This window comes from Rhagoletis pomonella, unplaced genomic scaffold, assembly GCF_013731165.1.
Source record: "Rhagoletis pomonella isolate Grant_MI unplaced genomic scaffold, Rhpom_1.0 Rhpom_scaffold_00001, whole genome shotgun sequence".
In the NCBI taxonomy this organism is placed as follows: Eukaryota; Metazoa; Arthropoda; class Insecta; order Diptera; family Tephritidae; genus Rhagoletis; species Rhagoletis pomonella.
Window position 1 is genome coordinate 1,682,945 of NW_023458555.1, and position 20,273 is coordinate 1,703,217.

Here is a 20,273-nt window from a genome sequence, read left to right on the forward strand (position 1 = left end):
GTAGAAACGAAAACGCTATTAGATTTTGAAGCGGTTGCCCTTCCTAAATATTCCAAAATAACCGGCGTCAACAACGTAAATATTAGAAATGTCAAAGACCGAGCTATATAAACGTCTACATACATACATATGTATGTATGCATGTACTATATATGAATGTATATGTGCACAAATAACACAAACTACATATACATATAATGAGGACATTGTATTAGATAGTTTGTTCTCGCCAACTACTTAATCCGGCATTTAGAATGATTTGTCAAAGAAATGAGGTGGACACAGCCAGAAAAGAGTGAAAAATAAATATGACAAAATAAAGCGTTGTCATACATCAGGTGGACTTTTACGGCCGCATTTGGAAGGGGAGGAGTGTTAAGTTTCATCACACAAACAAGCCCCTAGGAGCGTTAGTCAACCAACCAAAACCTATTTTCATTTTATGTACACATGTACATGTAAATACATACATATATGTATGTATGTAGTGCGCTCGAATACTAGGACTTGTATTAACGTCTAAGCCCAAGCGTCAACACACACTTGCTCTTTAACTCTCTTCAGTTTGGATGACTTCAATTCAACTGGCATTTTGTATATTAGATAATTCTTTTAAGAAAATTATAAAACTGTTGCTTTCTTATTCGTATTACCTATATATAAATATGTGTATGTACAGTAGGGTGGTCCAAAACTGCATTTAAAATAGTAAAGTCGGAATTTTTATGCTCCCACCCCTAGGATTGTTCTATATCGACAAAAGGTATACCCCTATTTATTTTTTTTTTTTGAAATCAAAAAATATTTAGAGGTCGCTCAAAGCGCTCAAAGTTTTCCATGTATTTTGTATGGGAAAAAAAGAACTTTTCGTGGAAATGGTATGGAATTCTTGAAAATCAATATTTTTCGATCGGAAGACTATACGGATTCCCAATAATAAAACCCAATTGCTTTTTTAACAATTTTTTCTTAGTAACTATATTTTATAGGAGCGCCTAAACCCCTAGAAAATGCAATGGGGAGATAAATAAAAAATCTTCATTATTAAAAAATGGTTAATTAAATAGTTGAATATTGTTATTGGAAGTCTCCTGAAGAGAACCAGAGTTTTCCGATCGAAAAATATTGATTTTCAAGAATTCCATACCATTTCCACGAAAAGTTGTTTTTTTTTTCATACAAAATACATGGAAAAGTTGGAGCGCTTTGAGCGACCTCTAAATATTTTTTGACTTCAAAATAAAAAAATAGGGGTATACTTTTTTTCGATATAGAACAATCCTAGGGTGTGCCGGCATTAAAACTCCGACTTTACTTATTTTGGACACTCAATGTACACACTGAACCAAAAATCCATCTCTTGATCAAAGAAAAGCTTCCCTTACTTTAAGGTTGGACATTCTTCCGAATGAGTAAAAAATTCTCCCGAATGAGTTATTTTTCTTTGGAATGTGTAAAAGCGTACACATTTTTAAGAAATGTTGGGCGTGAAAGGAGGATAAAGCTTCTTCTAGTGCTATTTCGTTCCCATTTTTCTTCATGTTGACTGCTGATTTTCTTCAATTGAGATAAGTTTAATTTTTTGAGTGCAATATAATAGAACATCGCGAAAAAGAAGATTCTGATGGTCCGCATCCGTTTCCGTGTGTTAAATAAAAGACTATCCATTAAAGACACTTGCACTTGCAATTGAGAGCGAACTTATTTTTATTAAAGATCCGATAAATCAGTTTTACGAGTTTAAAACTACATATTTACAGTTATTACCTTCCCATTTCAAGCTAACAACGCAAATATCGTTGTTCCGCCCTTTTTTGAACGGTGAACTGTGCTCTTTCATTTATCTATGTACCTTTACTATTTCTTACAACATTCACTTACCCTCCAAAGCTCCAAAGCACTTCATCATCTATTTTATTATTACGTAAAAATTTTTATTAATAAATATTTGAAGTTTTCAATGCAATTCTATTTGCTACAAAGAAACTTCTCACGGGGGTAGAATGTCAGCTTCACTACGTGACTTGTCTTGTACTCGCGTAAATGTATGGTTGATGTTAAATTTAATCAAAATCTAAGACCTTAGCGACACGTTATGTACTCACTTGGCTTCTTACATAAATTCTTAGTTCATTTGGTTTGCTTTCAGAATGTATGTGTATACATATACAAATGTGCATATATGTATATAAATAGGTATGTATATGCTCCTAAAATATTTGCGTAGACTGCAGTGAAAACTAAGATGGTTATGTTCTATGAAAAGAATTTGGCAGGCGCTGTAGAAAAGATACACAACCTGAAATTGGTTATTAACCGACTTCCAAAAAAGGATGTACCGCATAACCGATTTCGATAATTCTTTTCGCATCGGAAAGGCAGTGTCTCAGAGGTGGCCCCATACTAATCCGGCTCAGATCCGATCATAAGCGTTCCAGGTGCCAAAAAACCTGTAAGACAAAGCCCTTTTGTGAGAGTAACAGAAAAAGAGGTTTTACTGTTTTGCTCTCGCTCCTCTCTTTTAAAGAGAGTAATTTTGTTATTTGACAGTTATACAACTTTTTACACGACACACATTTTCTGACAAACGTATTATTTAGAGTTGTGGTACCTTTGAAGATCGTGTTTGATATGTACATTAGGGCGGGTTGATTTTTTTTTTAAATCGTATAGCAAAAACGTAAACTACATAAAATTCTAAGAAAATTCTCCGAAGAAACCATGTATCTAAAATAAAATCCTAATCCGCGCCTCTCGACTTGAAAATTTATATGGCCGCCTTTGCCAAAAAAATAAATGTTAGAAAAAATAGGTTTTTCCAAAAAGAAATCGAATTTTCTGAATAAAATTGTTTAGTAAGGAGTTCTTTTTCACTTTATATATTTTCTACACTCAAAATTTTTTTTCGCTAAAAAAAATATTCACCCAAATAAAAAATTTTCAAGTCGAGAGGCGCGGATTAGCGTTTTATTTTAGACCCATGGTCTCTTCAGAGAATTTTCTTAGAATTTAATGTAGATTACGTTTTTGCTATACGATTTTTAATTTTTTTTTCATCCATACAAATCAACCCGCCCTAATGTACATACCCAAGCATGGGCTTCGTAGAGTATACATACATACCTTGTAGGGAAACTCCGAACTGCTAAGCCAAATTTATAGTTCCGTGCTAGATCTTTATCGCCAAAAACAAACCAGTCGGTACTTTTAAAAAACAATTTTATTTTTAGAAATCTATATCTAAAATTACAAATTTATAACTGGTTCGAAACTATTGAAAAAAAGGATGCAGAACGAACCAAATCTCATCTGGCGAATTTTGAACTAGTTCGAAACTACCGAAAAAGGGATGCTGCGGTGGGCTTGTTTACTTTAAATAGATTTTTACTTGGCGGGTTTTTGGTTCAGTCTTTCAGTCTGTACTTTGCAGGTGTTTTTTCACAGTTTGGTAATACAAAACTAAAATTTGTGTTAACATTTAAACATTTTGGGACCTTCTGGAATCTAAACAATAAGAGCAAGCACCTCTGCAAATTCAGCTACATGCAAAGGTATGTAAACGTGTTTTCAAATGCACAATTTGATTAAGATTCATTCAAACAAATTTGATCTCAGATTGAAAACGCATTTCTTTGCAAATAATTAAAAATCGCTACCATGGTAAAACCAAAAAGACTGTGTTTGAAAACATCATGTTACTTTTTTCGTCTGTCGATTTTATAACTGGTTTACAACTATAGAAAACGGGGAGCAAAGCGAACTAAATTCCATCTGTCGCATTTAGGACTGGTTCCGAACTATATTTATCGCGAACTAGTAGTGGGTCTAAATGTACTAGAAGCGCACCAGTTCAGAACTAGATATTTTCCCCACAGGGTACATACATATGTATATACATACATAGATGTGTATTTGTGTGCTAGTGTCAGAAATGTAAAAGCACTTTGCAACTTGTTCGTTCAGCAATATTCGTATGACACTTCTAAATCCCATCAAAACTGCTATGATTACTGTGATGCTATGTACCTGCACTCCACCAGGTGTGATTTGCTTAAATCCAAGTGAGATGCTTTTTTATGCGGTGCTTAGAAGGGGACATCATTTTCGAGCATTGAATGTTGCACATAAATACCACAAATGTACGAATGTATTTATGTGAAACGCTCGATAAGTAGCTAATATTTGGGCTTAAGTACATATTTACATATGGATATACCGACGTTTGCTGAAAAAACGTCATAATAAAAAAAAAAAATATAAAACAAAAATTCAAGGAAAAGGGCTTTGAAGATTTACGACATGTTTACACTATCTTTATTTAGAGCTCATTCTCAATTTATCAAGTTATATCGCCTTGTAAGACCGATCAATGAATTAAGTAGACATGAGATAGTTTATCATAAGTATACCTGGAATTTTTGGGCTTATTTTTTTACATTAATTAAAAAAAAATCGGTATGACATTTATTTTCGATATTGAGGAAACCTATAAATCAGCGAGTGATTATTTTCTGGTTATACATTAAGGTGGAGTGAAGTTATGCTTTTTTTAAATCCCTTATTTTTGGGCCACAAAGGCAGCTTTCTGCATGTATGCTATAGTAATTTTCGAAATAAGCGTAATTCCTTCATCTTATCATACATATATATATAATGAGCTGCAAAAATGAAATTTAATTTAATTTATCTTAATGTTTTTGTAAATAACTATACAAATCTACGCCGAATTTGAAGAAGTTAGCAAACAATTTTTTGCCCTTAGTATTTTTCAAGTAACACAAAAAAGCAAAAATATTTACACAAGTTACTACATACTTTGTATAGAGAATGTTTGTGAATTTAACTGGCTGAAAAGTTGGTAATAGTTAGCTGACTCGCGTAGTTGACAAGCTGATGAATATTACAAAATATTTTCTTTTTATATTTCTAAACGCTTAGTTCGCATACTTTACATAGTTGTGGCCAATGTTGTTCTAATTTAAAACAAAACAAGTAAGAGCAGCGCTGTCTTCGGCTATGCCGAAGGCTTCATACCTTTCATGAACATCTGCAAATTTTACTTTGACAGATTACTACTTTTGAATACATCTGCATACATCGATAGAGGAGTTACATACTTATATAAAAAATCGCATCTAAACAATCAGAGGTATGGAAGATATACTTTATATAGCTCCAATCTAAGTGATTTTCACCGCTATGTGATCGGTATGTAAACCGGTAACACAATTTATTGGGTTTAGTTTCGTGCATAAAGGAGATATATGGCAAAAACTGGTATCTTAACAATCGGTGCTATAGGAGATAAAGCTTATACAGCATAGATTTTGACGATTTTCTCAGTAGACTTTGTATTATTATTTATAAAATATCTTACGAAATTTATCGGTTTTAGCTGTTCAAATAAAGGAGTTTTACAGTAAAATCCCATATCTGAACAATCAGATGTATGGAAGATATATGTTGTAGTCATCCGATCCTTGTTATTTTCACTGTAAGTATTCTGTTAATAATGAGTGAAAATGGTGCGAAATTTCATGTTCCTAGCTGCATAAATGGAGGAGTTATGATAAAAGACCTCATATCTGAACAATCAGTTGTATGGGGGCTGCAGGTTATAGTGACCCGATCTTTGTTATTTTCGTTGTAAGTCTTCTGTTGATAATGAGTGAAAACAGCGCGAAATTTCATGGTCCTAGCTACATAAATGGAGGAATTATAACGAAAAATCTCATATCTGAACAATCAGTGGTATGGGAGCTATAGGTTATAGTTACCCGATCTTTATAATTTTCACTGTAAGTTTTCTGTTGATAATTATTGAAAACAGTGCGGAATTTCATGTTCCTAGCTATATAAATGGAGGAGTTATAACGCAAAATTTTATATCTGAACAATCAGTTGTATGGGAGCTATAGGTTATAGTGACCCGATCTTTGTAATTTTCACTGTAAGTATTCTGTTGATAATGGGTGCCAGAATTGCAAAATTTCATGTTCCTAGCTGCATAAATGGAGAAGTTATAATGAAAAATCTCATATCTGAACAATCAGTTGTATGGGAGCTATATGTTATAGTGGTCCGATTCTTCCGGTTCCGACAAATGATTAATACATTATAAAAATACACCCACCTACCAAATTTGATCCGGATATCTCGAAAACTGAGAGACTAGATTGCATACAAACAGACAGACAGACGGACAGACGGACAGACGGACAGACGGACAGACGGACAGACGGACATGGCTAAATCAACTCAGCTCGACGTTCTGATCATATAAGTATACATTTTCATGGGTCTATCTCTTTTTGTTCTGGTACTTACAAACATCGGACCAAAGTTATAATACCATTTCATGCTCATGAAAGGTATAAAAAAACAAAACATTATTTATTCGCAACACTAACAACCACACCGAACTATGTGTAGCACAAAATTTTTGTAACTCGGCATTTACAAAGTTTGCATTAATAAGCTTTTCACTTACAGGAATTTTTTGTAACATTTTTTTCGATACTGTCAAATTGCAAATTTTCTGAAAATTACTAGCATATAATTTCCAACCATCGAGGTGCATAAGTAGTTGCTAGATAAACGAAGAAATTAATGTAGTAGGTACACAGACTTTAATGGAAGGATACTTAGTAAAAACTTAGCTAATGCGATGAATGTCTAACTACCCTGCAGGGAGTGACGTTAGCTTATACCTAACTTTAGTCTGTTTACGCGAACACTAGTGCTAACTATTAACTGTGTATTTTGTTCGAAAAAAGCTAACTACTTTTGTGGGGCGATGGCCGCAAAAAAGTCAGACCTGGATACCTCTGCATTACATGTCAACTAACTTGTAACTAACTACTTTTGGACATAAAATATCTATAAGAAAAACAAAATATTTTTTTGTTTTTTTACTTTTTTATTTACTTATTTATTTACTTATTTATTTACTTTATTTTATTACATTTCATATTTGTTTACATATTCTGCTCTGGGTGGCCCTATATTCGAAAACCGTCAGACATAACTTCAACATGATAGTATAAAATTTCGATCTTCCTTTTATTTGTCCTGAATATGAAAAAGAATCTGCGAAGTTCAGAAAAAAAGTGTATTGAAAGTAATTTTTGTATGAGGATATTTAATAGAAACTTGTAAAGAAAACCAACTCCCGATTGCGTCTGCATGACTCCTGCACGACTTTACAATTCACTTTAAGTTGGTTTTGTCATAGCTAATTAAAAGTGAGGTATTAATCGAAATCTCGCCAAAAAGCTAACTATAAGTTGGTTAGTTTTAACAATTGATCATTTTTCACTGCAGCGTATACATATGTATACATATGTGAATATAGAAAACCTCAACCTTTAGCTCACCTAACAGAGATAATTTGATTCGTTCGAAATGGTTTAATGATTACAAAATAAAATGAGAATAAAATAACTTCAATCATTATTTAGCATTCATGTAAAGAGCTTAAGGGCAAAAAAAAAATAAAATACATAATTTCAATGCAATTACTTAGTTAAACAACTACACAAAATTGAGTGGCAGACAAAATAGCCAACTGTTGAAAATAAAGTGACTTTAAATGTTCAAAAATATTTATGTAATTATAATAAGCTTGCACAAATTAGCAAACACTTATGTACATATGTACACACTTATACACATTTTGTTTACATACTAAATGCATATAGCACATAAATAAGTCGTCAACAGAGGTTTTCGTTGCTGTCAGGCAATTAAATCAAGCAAGCACGATTCAATTCAACTGCATATTCACAGGTACATACATCCATAGATATATTATGATTTTTTCAAACACCTCAATGAAAATATAAACGGACGTAATTGATGAATCAATTTATTATGACTTTAGAAATAAAGTCGTTTAAATGCGACTACTGCGTGTTTTCTCCTCGGCTCGTTTCCCACTACAGGCTCCTTCCTCCGCGCTGCCTCCAACTTCGAATTGACTTTTTTGTGGCAAGCAACACAATCAACGCCATAATCGCTATATGGGATTTTCCCCAATGGATTCGAGTAAAACAAACTGTGTGCGAGGGATCAACGAGCATCTTTATAGATTTGAAAACCCTACGAATACCATTATGTATGGAATTCAACATCGTTTGGTCCAATGGTCGAGTGATACAATTTTCGATCACTCTACCGCGTAGGCTTTAAGGACATCGGTAGATTGCAGCTTATTGGTAATAAACCTGCGGCTTTAGAAACCCCCACGAGTAAAAGGTTAGCGTGGTCAAATCGTACGATCTTGGTGACCAATTCACGCCAACTATGCGAGAGATAGCCATACCCTCAAATCGTTCATTCGGACACACAGATGCACAGTGGCGCCACGGTGATTTGGCATCAGTGACTACTATTTCTTCTACAAGCCGCTTTATATTACTTACACTGCATTTTTGTATACTGTTATTTTAAAGCACTATTTTTGAATAGGGCCATTATTTTTGATGCCGTTTACAATAATAAAATAAACTGCAGAATAATAACCAGGCAAGCGTCAAAAACCAAATTATTTCTGTTGCTCGGAAATATAGTTTGCCATTTTTCTTGATAGCTGCAGACTAATTAAAGAGGTTTCGATAAACGATTTTTTTTTAGTTCTTTAATGTCATTTAACATGATTTTTTTGGGAATTGTAGTAAGGCGAATTCATACAAGGTGATAGCGGCAGCACAGAAACAAAAAACTACACTAACAAATTATACGCACAATGAAAATCAGAACAAAAAGAAATACAATACCAAAATTTTGCCAATCGGCGCAGTTCGCCTTGAAATCAGCTGCTCCGGTAGCACCACTTGAATTGTAGACTAGCTGTACAAAATAAAGTCATTCCTTCAACAAAAATCGAAAATTATAATAGATATTCGTATAAGTGTTCCTACACACGTTACACATTTACTGCACACGCTTCGCTTTTACACCACTGTAGCACAACACAATCTCATTTTCAGTTTTGCCGACCACTGATGTAAATATATCTGAAAATTTTTGTCGACATGCATTTAGGGCTAGGTCAGATAAGCATACATATGTATGTATGTGCATTAGACTGCATCACTCCACATACAAAAAAAAATCGGTACTATTTTTCCAGTGGAATTAAAAACTCTATTATATTTTAAGACGTCCACCAAAATATTTCGAAAAACTATTAAGATTTAAGTGAGCTGGACCAATTTAAATATACCTCCAAAAATAGAGTTTTTTACGAACAAAAATAGATTCTTAAAAAATTTGTTTGAAAAAAAAATGACAAAACAGTTTAAGCTTAAAAAATTTTCATAAAAATATTTTAATAAAATTAAAAAAAAAAATTGAACGGAATCGTAATGATGAGATTTTTGATGCTGTTTTTTAACTTTTTTCAAAGATTGGTATAAGAAAATCTTGAATAACTGAACCTAATTATTTCTTTGCTAATAAACTCATTCAAAGGATGAAAGAGAAAGGTAGGATGAACGAACGTCATTCAAAGATGAATTAATATGTGTTGGTATTTGAAAAGAAAAATTGGGACACGAATGATTTTTTATTTGGACAGAAATAAAAACAGTGTGAAAATACCTTTCTACTGAGATCCCATAAGTCTAAATCAGAATAGTTTTGGCCCAGTTATTCAAGTTTTTCGAAAATCAATCTATGAAAAAAGTAAAAAAACAGCACCAAAAATCTCATTCTTATGATTCCGTTGAAAATATTTTTAAATATTTTTATGCAGATTTTTTAAGCTTAATCTATTTTGTCATCTGAGGGGCTTTTTTCAAAAAATTCTTAACGAAACTATTTTTATTCATAAAAAACTCCATATTTGGAGGTATTTTCAAATCGGTCCAGCTCACTTAAATCTTAATATTTTTCCCAAATATTTTGGTGAACGTCTTAGAATATAATAGATTTTGTAATCCCGGCGGAAAAACCGCAACTTTTTTTGGTGATGCAGTCTAATGTGCATAGATGTACATACATACATACATCTGTATGAACATTGATCACATACATACATAGGTATATAGCAGAAACTTTTGAACAGAAGTTATGCATGACACTGACAACGCGCAATGCTTCAAACGTCAATGACAGCTGAAAACAGTCATTCGAGCATTTACCAACACTGCTCTTCGGAACAGCAGCCATACATATCCAAATATTTTGCAACGAAAAACAATTTGTTGACGTTTTACGGACAATACCAATGCATTTTAGCTTCTTTTGGTTGAATAATCGCTGGAATGATTTACCAGCTTTGTTTCAAGTGAAGTATGTCTGTATGTAAATAGTTACATGTGTATGTATATGCATATATATCTGTGTTTATAAGCAATAACCGCCTAAGTCGAATTAAAAAATATTTGAGTTATATATGCTATCGTATTCGGCAACTAAGTACTATTCCGTGTGCATGTAAAATCCCCATCACGCCAGCTAGGCTATTTAAAAAGTTAAAGACGAACATATTTTGGTTTCCCCATAAGAGTAACATTACAATCAAAATATTTAAAACGTTTTTTCGCGAGTTCATGTTTTTCGACTTAGGTGATTATTGCTTAGCCAGGAATACCTATATAAATTCTATTGTTTAGTAACATGAGAGATAATAAATCTGTGATGATACCTAGTGGAGTAAAAGAAAACTAAAAGGTCGTGCAACGGATTATTGCCATTTCGATTCAACTAATGCAGTTTAAGCTGAACTTTAAATTTTTTTTAAATGTCAGTTAGGCTTCTCTGGGTGTCAAGGCCTCACATGTATGTATGTATATCGAAACACATTTTGCGATGATCTCTAAAATTCCTTAAATCATTATAGGATCAATCAAAATATAGGAAAGGAGCGTAAAATGGTGACCTCAAGTTTGGCTGTTATAAATATTTGTATGTTTGTTAGGGTGGTAAATTTGTATCGGAGATTTTTTGACTATGCCCATATAGCATAGGAGAGTTGTTCGTGTAAGTCTAAGCACATTTGCCAAAGAAACCGTGGGTCTATGTATTTGGAGTTTGGCAAATTGCGAAAAAAGGTTTCTTTTACCTGGCATTTTGCTGTAGTGTCGTAAAGAAATGCTCAAATTCTGTATAAAAAAAATGCTGTGAAGGGTTTTTGGTATGAGGAATCCATTTCTGGACTTATCTTTTTCCTAAAACATCCGCCAGATGGCACAATAGTGTAAATTTACACATTTTCTTACAAAGGGCTTGACTTGATTGACTTCCTCAATTTTCAACTGTCAAGAGTATATGTTTTCAATTCCTAGCCACCGCAAATGATCCTTTCATATCCAGAATTTATTATATTTACGCCACACAACTTGTCCTTTTCATCGCATCCAGGGCACATCAGACAAATGTATATACCTGCAATGTGCAGCTGTAATTTTCACATTTTTTCCCTTTTTTCGTACACGCGAACTCTGTTGAGAGTTTCATCACCAGAATTTATGTAACAATAAATAACCAAAAAACAATTTGCGGTCACTGTCATCGAATGTCATAAAAATACCATTATGTTACATACACAAAATATACACATACACACATTTATTTACACTTCTTTTTTTATTTATTCCTTGTTACAGAATTATGAAGGCCACCACGCGGCTTTTCTCGATTGTGGTGCTGATCTCCGCCGCACGCCTCGTCTGTACGGCGCAACAACGCTACAACAGCAACAATGCTGTCGGATATCCGCTGGACGACGCGGAAGCGAAGTTAATACAGGTAAATAAAGTAAAGAACAAGATAAAGCGCCACAATGGAGCAGCTCATGGCAGTTGGTTCTTCTAACTGAATGCATATTTAAATCGTTCTACATAAATCTGATGATACAAATTTTTACCTTTGGATGATTAAGTCGAGAGATAAAGGTAAATGATCACTGAAGTCAAACGGCTTGGAATGACTTATGTCACTTTCAAAATAAACGGTTCAATGGATTTTTCGGTTACTTCTTGATCTTTTAAAATTGATATTAAAATAATTATGCCTTACGTAAATTGGTCGGCCGCTGTGGTGTAGTGGTAAGCAGTGCGCGCTTCCACTCCACAATGCCTGGGTTCAAACCCTGGTCAAAGCAACATCGCAAAAATATAGAAAAAAGGTTTTTTCTTAACAGCGGTCGTCCCTCGGCAGGCAATGGCAAACCCCCGAGTGTATTTCTGCCATGAAAAACAGCTTCTCATAAAAATACAATCGTCGTTCGGAGTCGGCGTAAAACTGTAGGTCCCTCCGCTTTGTGTGACAACATCAAGGCGCACGCCACAAATCGGAGGAGAAGCTCGGCCAAACACTAACATATGTGTAAGCGCCAATCTATTATTATTATTATTAAATTGGTATCTACTTACATACATACATACATACATGTGTAGATCCATATCAAGAATGATAGAATCCAAGATTGCGCCGATTGCAGCAGAATTCGTGAGAGTAATTTTGGCGCGACGTCACCGTAGAGTTGACAACTGAGAGCGGCAAATAAAACTGCCGTCTAGTGATGTGCGGAATTGTCGGTACCCAATATTTAAAAAAAGGTTTCGGTACCCAATATTTCCTTATCGGTACCCGATACTGATTCTTTACAAGTTTCGGATCGACAGCGCACTTGTTGACGAAAAAATATTTCATATCATACGTCAACAAAACCGATACCGATTCGAAAATTGTCGCTAACTGGTTACAGAGTCTGCCTTCAAAAATGATATCGTCCGATTCAGCTGGAACAAAAATGCTTCAAACGAGTAAGAGTTTCTCTGTATTATGGCCTCGAACCGACATATATACATCTTTCATTTGAATCAGTATTAAAAGCTCTGTTGGCTCCTACATTCGGGTTTTGATAGGCGAGTCTCCCCTGAACCGTTTTTTCCATATTTTTGGCCTATGTGCGCTTTTATTCGAAACCTAAATGTTTCGGTACCGAGTATCGAGAGTATTGGACTGCTGTCAGCTCGTCTGTGACGTCAGCGAAACAGGTGATTCTGTCAAATTCACTGACAACCGATTAGCGGTATCGCCATCGGCGCCACCTTTTGTATTCCCTCCACCGTGGATCCATATGTATATTACCAAAAAAAAGATGTATGTATATATATGTATTAGCAAACAAACATACAACAAATTTACAAAACTGCATTCAAGCACTTCATTTTGAGGGAAGTATCAGAGCTATTTAAGTATGTTCACATAATTACACACTTACAAAAGTATACATACATGTGTTTTTACCTAAATTATTTATGTATTCTAAATACTTGCGCCAGTTAACGCTGTCCGCGCATGATAGTTTTGTCTTTTGTGTGGGCGAATGTACAGTATCGGTCATATCTATAGCACGTCATTTCAAAGTGAAATTGTTTGCCACTATTAATTATAATTATCTATTTGTTTTTAAGAATTTTCAATTAAAATATAGTTCATTCTCAGACAAGCCCCATATAAACCCAAGTTTAACAATTGGTAGGTAACTACAAAAAAGAGCAACAAATTTTCTCCGAAATTTCAAACTTTTTTCTCGGAAGTTTTAGAATTTTTTCGAGTACACAGTTTTTTAGCCCCTTCAAGTTTAGTCTGATAATGTGCAAATTTCAAGTGGCTACGAATTACCATTAATTTTTTAGAACTTTTTTGTCGCATTGGCTTCCATATAATGAATAAACTCAATTTATTTGTATATGGAAGAAATCCCCAACACCTTTGGGCTAAAATTGATTGGGCTATCAAACTGTGTATTCAAAAAATTTCTAACACTTCGGAGAAAAAAGTTTGAAATTTGGGTAATAATTTGTTGCACTTTTTTGTAGTTTTCTACAAATTGTTAAACTTGGCTTTATATGGGTTTTGTTAGAGAAGGAACTGTATTTTAATTGAAAATTCTTAAAAACAAATAAACATAAGTGGCACACAATATCACTTTGAAATGGTGTGCTATAGATATGACCGATACTGTATGTATGTACATACATATGTATATAAGCAAGTGTGCGTATACGCGTTGGAAGTATGCAACGAAGCATACTGGAATGTTACTGTAAAAGTTTACAAAATATTTCACTTCAGTGGAGCATAAACAAAGTCTAACCAATATATTTTGAGCTCTAGCTTGAAGCATACTTAAAGTGAAAGTACATACTTACATATGTAACGTGCATTGCGTCACCGTCACCGTCAATATCAGCGTCAACGATGCTTATGCTTCAAGTTCGTTTGTAAAATCATAAACTCGCTGCTACTCTTTGCAAATATTTGGTTGTAAAAGCGTAAACCTTATAAATAAACCGGGTTTCCACACTAAATAAAGATAGTTACGTGTTATGAGGTTAAAATAAGGGCTGAAAGAAATATCACATATGTGCATATATTATTCCTGGAATTATCACCAGGAATGGAGGATTATTTTCATGCTAAAAACTTCGCCGTAGTAGCATTTTCACCGTCTTCCATGTGACATATGTATGCATGTAAATATATATGGATTTTGTATTTGCATTTCACTTCATATTAAACGAAAATGTCTTCGTTTAAAATGGTTGTTCGCACTTAACATACAGCGCTCCATTTGACCTACATCGGGCATTTAGTCACGAGGTACATAATTGTCATGTGATTTGTCTAGAAGCAAACATTGTCGCACACATTTTTTTTAACACTATTCGTCTGTGCGTAGTACTCGCGAACTTTAGCTTTTTAAGCTTATTTAAAAACTTTGGATCCGCTTGCTTCATAATTCCTAATTGTTCAACACGTGTATATGTGTGTATGTGTGTACATGAAAATATAAGTAACCCAGTAAGAACCCTATCTGCTAAATAATGTGGTATATACATACGCCCAGTACTACAAAAAGTTTGTGTGTGAAATTCAAAAAATGTCCATCATTTTACATAGGGCTCCTGGAGAAATCTAAAGCATAATCGTTTCACGTGTGAGCAGTTTTCGCTTTCTTTTACATGGAGTTCGCTTTCATATTATCCTATACGTTGTTGTCTCTTTCCAATCAAAAATTATTATGCGATTAATAACTTGCTATATAACGCAAAGAATGTCATATGAATATCGCTAATATGCAAATGTATTGGTTTTTATTGACAATTTTGTAAGGGTATTTGAGAATGCGTTAGGTCGTTCTTGCTGGGTAAGTCACCAACTTTCACCAAGTACCTTGTGTGCTTTGCACTCTACTTCCATACAAACATACATACATCCTACATACATATGTATGCATGCAAGTGTTGTAGTACCTACAACATAACGCAAAACGTAAGGTTTCCTCAATTTTCTCTCCAACATCTGACTTTTTATGATATTTGTTTTTGTCTCCTACTCATGTACCGCAACGGGATGAGTTATGAGAGTAGTCGACTAATGTGCATGTGAAAGAAGCAGGAAAATATTTACGTTTGTAAAACACAAACGCAGAGAAAAAGTTTGTTTTCCTAAGATTCCTATAGACGTGCGAACACACACACACACACACACACTCACACACATGTGTACACACAAGTACGTGACGTTGACAAGAAATCAAACTCATCAAGTTCTGCAGTGAAAAACCATTGTTTTCGCCTTTAATATTTATCTTGTTACCTTTGGCATTTACAGTAATGAGCTTTGACTTTTCCACACCTCCGTCGAACTTGATGATGCACAAGACAGTTCAAGAATGTCTCAAGATTTCTTAAAAGTAGAAGATATTCCATATTGTATATGTATTTATGTATGTACACTGTGTACCGTATGTTTATAAATGTGTGCGCATAGGTACTATAAGCATAAACAATTGGATTTGAAAGTACGATTACTCATCTTAATCTAATAATTCTTAAGTTCATATGAAGTAAGTATATATGTACATATGTACATACATATGTATATGCGTATGTATTTATATGCAGACCAAAAATGTACGCTAACATTTACAGGTGGATTATCTCATTTTCTAACGAATTGCTCAAAACATATACACAATTACAATTCTGTAAGCGATTTTAGTTGATTAGCGTCCACTGCGCACCGGGGCGTATGAGTGACGTGCCCTCACTCGTTCGTTATCAGATAAAGTGAAGCAATGATTGTACCTACATACAAATGTATGTAATTTGACTCCTACGTTCGTGACCATTCTGCCTACTAGGGTAAAATAATGTGTGTAAGTACATACATATGTACATATTTGTATTTAAATTTAAGCATCCTCTGTTATGCTTCAATTCGTATGGAAATTTTTCAATTTACAATTTCTGCTATTTCGGCTATTGGCGTTTTATCTGCTCATTGGCATTGCACTCATAATCGCTATACAAACATAATTACATATGCAGCGAAATGTTGTGCATTCCCATTACACAACAGTAGGCATCATCGGCGGCAATGGAAGCGACAATACCGCAACCACAACTACCTGGGCGGTAGGGTTACGCCAAACTTAAAGAGCAGCTCACACTCTGCACACATGCATATATGCATATTTATATGAAAACAAAACCCAAAATGAATTGTAACATCAGCAGTCGGAACCTGCAAAAACATCAGTTATCTTAGTCTTATATGTATGTATGTATATATGTACATTATTATACATGTATGTATGTATGAGCCAATCACGTGTATTTTTGTAAAGACTTATGCAAATGCAATGGTATTATTAACCGCCAACAGCTTTTCACTTTAACTGAATTTTATTTACATGTCCATTCAGACGCCATGGTTTTCAACTTAACTTTATATCATAACAAATAACAAATTACGGGAATAATTCTTATGTACATTCCAAGAGATGTAACATTTATTAAATTAAATACTTATTTAAAATTTATTTCATTCATATTATAATTTTTTCATTATGTTTATTACTCTTACAATTCGTTTAATCTCATTTCGCAGAATGATTATTTGCTGGAGAAACGAAACAAACCATCATTGTCAATTGTGAATCCGCTAGACGTGCTGCGGAAACGGTTGTTGCTGGAAATGGCTCGCAGGCAAATGAAAGAAAACACGAGACAGGTGAGCGAAGAGTTAGCAGCTTAAGTATGAAAAATTTGCATTGCATAACTAAAATACCAGAAACTAGTTCTTTCGGCGAAATATTTCAAAGCGGCGAATTTTTCAACTAGTTGTCTTTTATCCTAGTGGAATTGTTTAAATTATAAAATTTCATCAACCTTAATTTTGTAATTGAATTTTTGCATTAGGCGAAATTGAATTTACTTGTTATCACTTAATAATAGATAGGCATAAGATAAAACAGAGTAGGCACTGCGACCAGCAATAGTGCATCTGTCTCTAAAACTCCACACATTTTAGAATAGGTACCGAGGGTAAGGAGAGGATTTGCACCTCCCCCATCTCCCTGACACGGTTCCTGGAAAAGGCGTAATGATGTCTCTTTGGCGGACCAGATCCCCAGCTATGCAAGTGGCCTCTTAGCCTACAAAACCCCATCAGAATATCTGAGTAATTGTAAGCCTCTCCTTGGGGAGGTTAATGAGTAGCCTGTATCTCTTTAGATTGCACCCTACTAGCGTGCTCTTAGCTTGGCGAAGACCATGGTCGAGTAATTTTTCATTCTTGGCGTTCCAAAAATATGGTTTAAACTTTTCACTTATCGGTCACGTTTGATACAAAAAAAAAAAACGAAAAATTTAAAGTGTATGATGGTGAATTTTGTAAAATCGCAGCAAATTTTATCGGAACAAATACCAACACTTCAATGTGCATAGTATTTAAATTTAAGAACAATGCAAATACATTTACGTGCACATATGTATGTATGTATGTAACTACCCTACGTACGAGTATGTACACATGCACTTTGTTCCTGCTTTGTGTCCTTCGCCACCAATGGCAATACATCAGACACACTCTACGAGTCGCATGATAAATTGATTTGTCAACCCATCATAAATGTCATGTTGCATTTGCTTTGAGAAAAGTGTTGAAGTACATACATACAACATATATATATACATATGTACATACATATGTGATATTTAATACATGAAAATTAAATAAATATGAGTATATATGAGGGCATGAGAGCCAGAGGAGCCTATCCGTAAATACATTTCTTTGAATAATATGGGAATAAAAACGGGTTTTTACCGATGTGTTCACTGCATCTATTTACTATTTATGTAAGAGAGGCTACCTAATATAGTAAAAGAAAACTAAAAGAGCGTGCCTCGAGTTATTACCGTTTCGATTCTATGTACTAAGGCATTCTAAGCTGTACCTCAGTTTGTTTTGAAATTTCAGTTAGGCCACTCTGGCTCCTAAGGCTCCTCATATGTACGTAGATGTGTGTAGATACATATATAGGTACAGATACATACGTACATACATAGTTGGCGAAAAGGTAAAGTACTTTGTTGAATCGCGCGAATAACATAAATAAGAAGACGACACAGGTGCCTTTTACTATAACAAAAGAAACAACATGGCGTACCAATAAATTATGATTTCGCTCGCTAAAACTTTTCCAGATATGTATTTATTAGCCATCAATGTTTACAACCCTGATTGATGGATAAGCGGCGTACTTTCTTTTGATCCCAAAAGTTTTTCTTGATTGCATTTAAAGAGCTTGATTTCTTTCGTTAAGTCTGCTTTGATGCAAGTTTATAGACATTTCGTGAAACCGTGAAATATAATTAACAAAAACAATTTCCACGACAATGCGAAATTTCACCTGTATCCGTTCTTTGCCCTTTGTGCTACCTGTGCTTTCTCAATAATCTTAAATTCAATTAACGCAATAGTATTGGTCTCTCAGTCAATGTTATCCACTTTGCCGTCCATTAAATACAATTTTAAAATGCACACAAATTTCCCCAGAGCGTTCAAGTTTCTCATGTAATTGTACTTTAATTTGGTCACACTACTCCAACAGGTGGAATTGAATCGTGCCATACTGAAGAATGTGGGCAAACGCATGCAACCAGCGCAAATACAACAACTATGGGAATACCCGCTCATCCGCTCGCCGTACCGACAGCAAACATACACATACTACACACCACATCAATTGCAACTGCAACTGCAGCAGCTGCTGCAGCCACGCCGTTACGTCAATCAATTGGAGTACGCACCCGACGTGTCGCTCTTTGATTACCCACAACGACCGGCATACATGTACGATAGCATCCTAGCAGCATCCGCCCTGGCCGGGGTTGAGAGCGAAAGCGAAGCTGAGGCAGCCCGACGCACGCAATTCAACATCAACGCGCTTGAAGAAGGAGACGCCTCCAAAGTCAATGGAAATGAAATGACCAACGAAACAGCAAATGACAACAGAAATTCAAACAGCGCCAGCGACGACAGGAATGAGGCCTCTACAAGACGAACTCATGGCAATGAAGCAGCCAGCGTCAGCAACGTCGAAACTATAGGCAGCAGCAGTGGTGTGCTGACCAAAAACATGCCCGCCGATGAGGTGGAAGGAAGCGACAACAATGCAGACTATCAGCTACGCTACTTTTACGGTCTGCGTAAGAAGCACCGCAACATGAAAAAGTAAACTCTCAACAGATACCTCCAAAACACCAAAAAACACCCACTGACACTCCTGAAGACCATCGAAATTATTTGAACCAGTCAGTCCAAGCATCTTTCGGGGAACACCAAATAATTTAAAACTATGCATACTCGTGCCCGTACAAACCGGTTATTGCAAAGCTTTGCTCTGTTTGGCTTCGTTTTAACTTGCAGAAGTGCTAAATGTGCAATTGGTTTTAACATTTACCTACATACATACATACATACATAGCTACCCAGTAAAAAATAATCTAAGTTTTATTCATATGTATTTTACATAAAAGTGGAGTGATTCCTTTATTATGTATAATAATGCATTAATTGTTGTTTACCAATAATTGCATAAAACTACAATATCCAAGTACATGCAAATGTAATTAAAAAAATACATACATATGTGCATGTAAATATGTATTTAAAAATAAATAAATTGATAAATATAATTTTGAATGACTGAGTGAAAAAACTAATAGAACATACCTTGAAAATATAACTACGCAGACATTGAACGTTGAAGAGGACCAGGCAAATATAGAAAAGTGCACTGGTCGCATTGCCCACTAAACAAACAGAAAATTTTATTTTTGCTTTTATGTGCTTAGTGGAAGGAGAAACTAAATTGGATGCAAGTGAAAGTGATCACTGCCTCAGTAGAAGCGATACACTGAACAAACGATGCATCCAAGAATTCATGTCTTACAAAAGTA

The 20,273-nt window shown here is 34.7% G+C and overlaps 1 protein-coding gene across 1 annotated transcript in view; it reads left to right on the forward strand.

Annotated features, from left to right (window-relative positions):
- LOC118735856 overlaps positions 1–19,963 on the forward strand; it is a 49,095-nt gene extending 29,132 nt beyond the window's left edge. Inside the window, exons 3-5 of the mRNA XM_036465838.1 lie at positions 11,613–11,754; positions 16,915–17,037; positions 18,923–19,963. Of these exons, the coding sequence (XP_036321731.1) occupies positions 11,617–11,754; positions 16,915–17,037; positions 18,923–19,549 (888 nt within the window). The 5' untranslated portion in view covers positions 11,613–11,616 and the 3' untranslated portion in view covers positions 19,550–19,963. The remainder of the gene's footprint in view (positions 1–11,612; positions 11,755–16,914; positions 17,038–18,922) is intronic.
- Positions 19,964–20,273: the final 310 nt, after the last annotated feature.